Source organism: Physeter macrocephalus, chromosome 11 (assembly GCF_002837175.3).
Source record: "Physeter macrocephalus isolate SW-GA chromosome 11, ASM283717v5, whole genome shotgun sequence".
NCBI classification, from domain to species: domain Eukaryota; kingdom Metazoa; phylum Chordata; class Mammalia; order Artiodactyla; family Physeteridae; genus Physeter; species Physeter macrocephalus.
This window is the reverse complement of record NC_041224.1, coordinates 57,763,274-57,771,513: the sequence shown is the minus strand read 5'-3', so window position 1 is coordinate 57,771,513 and position 8,240 is coordinate 57,763,274. Positions and strand designations below refer to the sequence as shown.

At 40.3% G+C, this 8,240-nt stretch overlaps 1 protein-coding gene across 1 annotated transcript in view; it reads left to right on the top strand.

The window, feature by feature from the left end:
* Window positions 1-8,240, top strand: part of UBAP1L (ubiquitin associated protein 1 like) — a 27,811-nt gene continuing 19,571 nt past the window's right edge. The window contains exon 1 of the mRNA XM_007105138.4: window positions 1-476. Coding sequence (XP_007105200.2) covers window positions 357-476 — 120 coding nt within the window. The 5' untranslated portion in view covers window positions 1-356. The remainder of the gene's footprint in view (window positions 477-8,240) is intronic.

The following is an 8,240-nucleotide window of genomic DNA, read 5'->3' as shown; positions in this document are numbered from 1 at the left end:
TCTGGAAGAGTTTGTGTAATTTGATATTTCTTTCATAACCATTTGGGTGAAAACTTGATGAAATGCTTTAGAAGTAGTGTTGCAGACCGTGTTTTGGGAAACAGTGGTCTAGAGAGCAAGACTTAAACGTGAAATAGTCAGTTGCTGTCAGTTTGAATGCTCTTGTTTTATTCATTTCCTCCCTTAGGCAGCACGGGCCTTTCCCTTCCTGGCTCTGTGGGGCTTGGCTAAGTCACCACATAAGAGAGCAGTGAGCCATTTGAGACCTGAGCCTGGTCCTCAGGAATTTGCTCTCTCCCTGCCAGCAGGAGGCCTGCCCCAGCCCTTCTCAGCCATCTCCACATTCCTCTGACAGAATGAATGCCCTGGATGGTGTCCCCTTCAAGGTGCCCAAGGGCTTTGTGATAGGCACGGAGCCCCTCCCTGGGCCAGAGCTCAGTGTCCCAGACTGCAGGGAGCTTCTGCTGGGTTCTATGGTAAGTGTATCTCTCTGTCTGTCTTCTCATCCTTGGGTCTGTGGGTCTGATGCTGAGCCTCATGAGGTCCCTTTTTCCTTGATTTTAACTGGCAGCCAGTCCTGTTCTGGTATATTCTAGGAAGTTTAGAAATAACCCAAGAGGAAAAGATATTTCATGAAGAAGGCTAGTGTGTTGGTGTTGGGGTCTATTTAGTGGGTCTTATTTTAAGTTTAGAATAACTGGAAGGTTGCCTATATAGAGTGACTGAGAGTCATAGCAAGGATGCTCCAATTCCTCTGTTCTCTATCAGCCTGCTGCCAATTCTAAAATTCCACCATTAGAATCACTTTGTTGGGCTAAGATACTATCTCCAGAGTCCTCCATTAAAATGCAGACAGTTACATGGGACACATCAGAAGGGATTACTATTCCACAGACCCAAAGCACATCTACCCTGGGGGCACCCTTGAGGCACCCCTTGCCCCACGGCTCACACACTGGGATATGCATCCAGTATATATGGTGGTATCACATACCCTCAGGATAAACATGATTATTTAACTTCCAAGTGAGTCAAATTTACTTGAAGATTTAGGAGGAAACCTATTACATTTATATTATAACACAGATATATCATGGGGTAGAAGGCAAAATTCACATGAATTTTTAAAAAATGAAAGAAAAGGATTGCAGAGAACTGTCGAGCTGGGACTGGGTCTCTTGGGGCTGAGTCCTCGGGCTCTTCTGTGCTCAGTCAGCGCTGTCTGTGGGCTAGCTTTGTAGGAAAGTTTGAGGATCTAGTTCAGCTCTCACTCACTTTGCATATGAGGACCTGAGGCTCAGAGAAGGGAAATGATTTGTCCAAAGATAGTGGCAGTGGCAGGACTAAAACCCAGGTCCTGACTCTCGATCATTTCCTGATAGCTAAGAGAAGGATTGAAACATGAGAGCCATCAGACAGATAATGTTCAAGGGCAAAAAAAAGGGTTGTGGGAAGTGAGATGCAGAGAGCATAGTCCAGGAAGGAGAGGCCTGGGGAGGGTCAGGTAGAGAGGCATGAGTGGCCTGTGGGGACAGGAGCAGGAGACTTATCTGCAGACCTTGGAGTTGCACTTAAGCTCCTTAGGACCCAGAACAGAAATAAGCTTCGTAAAGCCCAGAGCACAGTGTCCAGTGGCCCACGCTCTGTGGGGCAGGAGCTCTTGCTCTCCCCAGGCAGCCTGTGCCGTGGGCTCTCTGGCAGTAGGGCCTGTATTGTTGGGAAGAGGAACTTGCTTTACTAAACTCCAGGGGAGGTAGACTATCACAACTTTTCCCTCTCTGCTGGGCTCAAGCCAAGCTGGGAAGAGGCTATTCTGAAGGTTACTTCTCGAAGCAGAAATGTGTACCCTTCTGCCAAGTCTATGTCTACTGTCCTAGCCCATGTGCTGGCCCTGGCTCTGCCTCCTATTCTCAGGGTCGGCATCTGTACTCCCTTGTGCCTGTTTCCCTTCCTGAGCCTCCATTTCTTTTACTGCTGTGGCAAATAATCAAATAGAGACTCAAAGTATGATTTACAGCCTCTCCTGGTCAGTCTTCCAAATGTACTGGGCTGTATTCCCAGTGTTTGGAACTTGAAACACATTTTCCCATAGCAACAATGTTATAGATAGTACTTAGATTACCAGATGAACCTGTAGTGGCCTAAAGAGAAAAAAAGAAAAAATAGCTACCATTTATTGAGCACCTGCTATGCACCAGGCCCATGCTAGGTGCTCTTTATACGTTCACTCTTCTCTCTCATTTTTATGACCCGTTTAGCAGGTGGGTGTTCCTTCCCCATGGCACAGGAAACCAAAGTTTCCACCCAGGTGACCAACAGGGTCATGTGGCTTGTAAGTGACACAGCCAGGACTCCAACGTGATCAGACCCCAAAGCCCATGTTCACTCCCTGTACCCTATTGCCTTCCCAAGGAGCCTCAACAAGTCTGTGTTTTGTTGTTTCATCATAGTTTCATCATCCCTTTAATCAGAGTTAATTTCCCTTTTGTCGATTAAAATTTTTAGAAAGAAAATATATTCATACAGTTTGAAATGAAATACATATATATACATGTATATATAGGTATAGCACAAGGGTCAACAAACATTTTCTGTAAAGGACCAGATAGTAAAAACTGGCAATTACTTAACTCTGCTGTTGCAGGGAGAAAGGGCCATAGACATTACAGAAAGTAGTGGATGGGTATGACTGTGTTCCAATAACACTTTATTTATAAAAACAAGGTTGGAGGTCAGTTTGGCTCCCAGGCAGTTTGCCTACCCTGAAAGAGTGAAAAGCCTTCCACTGACACCTTCCCATCTGTCCTGTCCCCACCTCTACTGGTGACCTCTGTTACTCATTTTAAAAAATGTATTCTTCTGGAGATTCTTATGTGTGTATATACAAGCAAATACAGCTATTTCCTCCTTTTTTACACCAAGGGTAGCATTTTATATACACTGTTCTTCTTGATTTTTTTCACTTAATATATTTTAAGACCTTCCATATCAATACATAGAAAGCTTCTTCACTTTGTTTTTCACTGTATTGCGTTAAATGAATACATCGTACTTTATTGAATGAATCCCCTCTTGATAGACACTTAGGTTCTTCCCAGTCTTTTGCCATTACAAACAATGCTGCAGGGAAAGACTATGCAGATGTCCTTTTGAATTGAAGTGTATTGCCATATTGCCCTCCATAAGGGTTATATTGATTTACATCCAACCAGCGCTCTACAAGGGGCCTATACCTCAGCTCCACTCCCCAACAGAGAGTCATAAGATGTTGGATCTTTGCCCAGGGATAGGCAAATGGTATCTCAGTGTAGTTTTATTTTGCCTTTCTCTTATCCTTTGTGAGGTTGAGCAGCTTTTCGTGTGTTTAAGAGCCATCTGTATTTCCTTTTCTGTGGACTGTCCCTATCTTTTGTCCATTTCCCTGTTGGGCTGTTGGTCTTTTTCTTATCTATTTCTAGGCACTCCTATATTAGTCTGTGTTATCAGAGCTGTTTTCCTTCTACTTTGTCATTTGCCTTTGACCTTACTTATGGGGTATATTTGCCATGCAGATTTTCACATGTGCGTGTGTGTACTTTCATGGCTTCTCAATTTCAATTCAGAGAAATGTTTTCCCACTTGAGGTTATAAAGGATTTCTCTCCTGTTTTCTCCTAGTACTTTTATGGTTTCATTTCATACAATTGAGTCTTCGATCCTTTTGGAATTCATCCTCATGTATGGTGTGAGGATGGATCCAACTTTATTTCCTTTCAGCTGACTAGCACCATTTTTGACTAACACCATCTTCTTCCCATTGCTTGAGATGCCACCTTATTATTTACTAAGTCCCATAGATATTAATTTCTATTTCTGGACTTTCTGTTCTGTACCTTTAGTCTATCTGTGCCAGTGCCTTAGCTTTAATTATTGAGGTTTTATAATATATATTAACTGCTGGTAGGGCCAGTCCCCCTTATTTCTCTTTTTGTCCCCAGAATTTTTCTGGCTATTCCTATTGATTTGTTTTTCATATTGAAATTTAGAATCATCTTGCTTAGCTTCCACAAATCACAAGTGCTGGTATTTTTTTTTCACATCTTTATTGGAGTATAAATGCTTTACAATGTTGTGTTAGTTTCTGCTGTACAACAAAGTGAATCAGCTATGTGTATACATATAACCCCATATCCCCTCCCTCTTGAGTCTCCCTCCCACCCTCCCTATCCCATCCCTCTAGGTCGTCACAAAGCATCAAGTTGATCTCCTTGTGCTATGGAGCAGCTTCCCACTAGTCATCCATTTTACATTTGGTAGTGTATATATGTAAGTGCTACTCTCTCACTTCATCTCAGCTTCCCTCTCTCCCCCTGTGCCCTCAAGTCCATTCTCTACAACTGCATCTTTATTCCTGTCCTGCCACTAGGTTAATCAGTACCGCTTTTTAAAATTCCATATATATGCGTTAGTATACGGTATCTGTTTTTCTCTTTCTGACTTACTTCACTCTGTATGACAGATTCTAGGTCCATACACCTCACTACAAATAACTCAATTTCGATCCTTTTTATGGCAGAGTAATATTCCATTGTATATATGTGCCACATCTTCTTAATCCATTCATCCATCGGCAGGCGGACTCGCAACCACTGCGCCACCAGGGAAGCCCCCATTTGTTTTTGTTTTTATTTCCATGTCTCTAGGAGGTGGGTCAAAAAGGATCTTGCTGTGATTTATGTCATAGAGTGCTCTGCCTATGTTTTCCTCTAAGAATTTTATAGTGTCTGGCCTTACATTTAGGTCTTTAATCCATTTTGAGTTTATATTTGTGTATGGTGTTAGGGAGTGTTCTAATTTCATTCTTTTACATTTAGCTGTCCAGGTTTCCCAGCACCACTTATTGAAGAGGCTGTCTTTTCTCTATTGTATATTCTTGCCTCCTTTATCAAAGATAAGGTGACCATATGTGCATGGGTTATCTTTGAACTTTCTATCCTGTTCCATTGATCTATATTTCTGTTTTTGTGCCAGTACCATACTGTCTTGATTACTATAGCTTTGTAGTATAGTGTGAAGTCAGGGAGCCTGATTCTTGCAGCTCCGTTTTTCTTTCTTAAGATTGCTTTGGCTTTTCGGGGTCTTTTGTGTTTCCATACTAATTGTAAAATTTCTTGTTCTAGTTCTGTGAAAAATGCCATTGGTAATTTGACAGGGATTGCATTGAACCTGTAGATTGCTTTGGGTAGTATAGTCATCTTCACAATACTGCTTCTTCCAATCCAGGAGTATGGTATGTCTCTCCATTTGTTTATGTTATCTTTGATTTCTTTTATCAGTGTTTTATAGTTTTCTGAGTACAGGTCTTTTGCCTCCTTAGGTAGGTTTATTCCTAGGTATTTTATTCTTTTTGTTGCAATGGTAAATGGGAGTGTTTCCTTAATTTCTCTTTCATTGTTAGTGTATAGGAATGCCAGAGATTTCTGTGCATTAATTTTGTATCCTGCAACCTTACCAAATTCATTGATTAGTTCTAGTAGTTTTTTGGTTGCATCTTTAGGATTTTCTATGTATAGTATCATGTCATTGGCAAACACTGACAGTTTTACTTCTTCTTTCCAATTTGTATTCCTTTTATTTCTTTTTCTTCTTTGATTGCCGTGGCTACGACTTCCAATACTATGTTGAATAATAGTGGCGAGAGTGGACATCCTTCTCTTGTTCCTGATCTTAGAGAAAATGCTTTCAGTTTTTCACCATTGAGAATGATGTTTGCTGTGGGTTTGTCATACATGGCCTTTATTATGTTGAGGTAGGTTCCTTCTATGTCCACTCTCTGAAGAGTTTTTATCATAAATGGGTGTTGAATTTTGGCAAAAGCTTTTAATGCATCTATTGAGATGATCATATGGTTTTTCTTTTTCAATTTGTTAATATGGTGTATCATATTGATTGATTTGCGTGTATTGAATAATCCTTGCATCCCTTGGATAAATCCCACTTGATCATGGTGTATGATCCTTTTAATGTGTTGTTGGATTCTGTTTGCTAGTATTTTGTTGAGGATTTTTGCATCTATGTTCATCAGTGATATTGGTCTGTTATTTTCTTCTTTTGTGATATATTTGTCTGGTTTTGGTATCAGGGTGATGGTGGCCTCGTAGAATGAGTTTGGGAGTGTTCCTCCCTCCACAATTTTTTGGAAGAGTTTGAGAAGGATAGGTGTTAACTTTTCTCTAAATGTTTGATAGAATTCACCTGTGAAGCCATCTGGTCCTGGACTTTTGTTTGTTGGAAGATTTTTAATTATAGTTTCTATTTCAATTTGATTACCTGTGATTGGTCTGTTTATATTTTCTAATTCTTCCTGGTTCAATCTTGGAACGTTGTACTTTTCCAGGGGTTTGTCCATTTCTTCCAGGTTGTCCATTTTATTGGCATAGAGTTGCTTGTAGTAGTCTCTTAGGATCTTTTGTATTTCTCTGGTATCAGTTGTAATCTCTCCTTTTTCATTTCTAATTTTATTGATTTGAGCCCTCTCCTTCTTCTTCTTGATGAGTCTGGCTAACGGTTTATCAATTTTGTTTATCTTCTCAAAGAACCAACTTTTAGTTTTATTGATCTTTGCTATTGTTTTCTTCATTTATATTTCATTTAGCTCTGCTCTGATCTTTATGATTTATTTCCTTCTACTAACTTTGGGTTTTCTTTGTTCTTCTTTTTCTAGTTGCTTTAGGTGTAAGGTTAGAATATTTATTTGAGATTTTTCTTGTTTCTTGAGGTGAGCTTGAATTGCTGGGAATTTCCCTCTTAGAACTGCATTTGCTGCATCCCATAGGTTTTGGATCATTGCGTTTTCATTGTCATTTGTTTCTAGGTATTTTTTTTATTCCTTCTTTGATTTCTTTAGTGATTTCTTGGTTATTTAACAGCACACTGTTTAGCCTGCATGTATTTGCGTTTTTTACTGTTTTTTTTCCTGTAATTGATTTCTAATCTCATAGTGTTGTCAGAAAAGATGCTTGATATGATTTCAATTTTCTTAAATTTTCCAAGGCTTTATTTGTGACCCAAGATGTTATCTATTCTGGAGAACGTTCCGTGTGCACTTGAGAAGAAAGTGTATTCTTCCACTTTGGGGTGGAATGTCCTCAAAATATCAATTAAGTCTATCTGGTCTACTGTGTCATTTAAAGCTTGTGTTTCCTTATTTATTTTCTGTCTGGATGATCTGTCTATTGGTGTAAGTGAGGTGTTAAAAGTCCCCCACTATTATTGTGTTACTGTCGATTTCTCCTTTTATGGCTGTTAACATTTGCCTTATGTATTGAGGTGCTCCTTTGTTGGGTGCATAAATATTTATAATTGCTATGTTTTCTTCTTGGATTGATTCCTTGATCATTATGTAGTGTCTTCCTTATCTCTTGTAACAATCTTTATTTTTTTATTTTTAGAAAACTTTTATTTATTTTTATAAATTTAAAAAATTTATTTTATTTACTTGTTTTTGGCTACATTGGGTCTTTGTTGGTGCACACGGGCTTTCTCTAACTACAGTGAGTGGGGGCTCCTCTTCATTGTGGTGGTTTCTCTTGTTGCGGATCACGGTCTCTAGGTGCACAGGCTTCAGTAGTTGTGGCATGAGGGCTCAGTAGTTGTGGCTCACAGGCTCTAAAGTGCAGGCTCAATAGTTGTGGTGCACGGGCTTAGTTGCTCCACAGCATGTGGGATCATCTCGGACCAGGGCTCAACCCTGTGTCCCCTGCCTTGGCAGGCGGATTCTTAACCACTGTGCCACCAGGGAAGCCCCCAACAGTCTTTATTTTAAAGTCTATTTTATCTGATATGAGTATTGCTATTCCAGCTTTCTTGTGATTTCCATTTGCATGGAATATATATTTTTTTCTTTTTTTAAAATAAATGTATTTATTTATTTATTTTTGGCTGCGTTGGGTCTTCATTGCTGTGTGTGTTCTTTCTCTAGTTGCATCGAATGGGGGCTACTGTTCAATGTGGTGTGCAGGCTTCTCTTGTTGCGGAGCATGGGCTCTAGGCGTTCAGGCTTCAGCAGTTGTGGCACACAGGCTCTAGAGCGCAGGCTCTATAGCTGTGGTGCACAGGCTTAGTTGCTCCGCGGCATGTGGGATCTTCCCGGAGCAGGGCTTGAACCCATGTCTCCTGCATTGGCAGGCGGAATCTTAACCACTGTGCCACCAGGGAAGTCCCTGACAGTCTTTATTTTAAAGTCTATTTTATCTGATATGA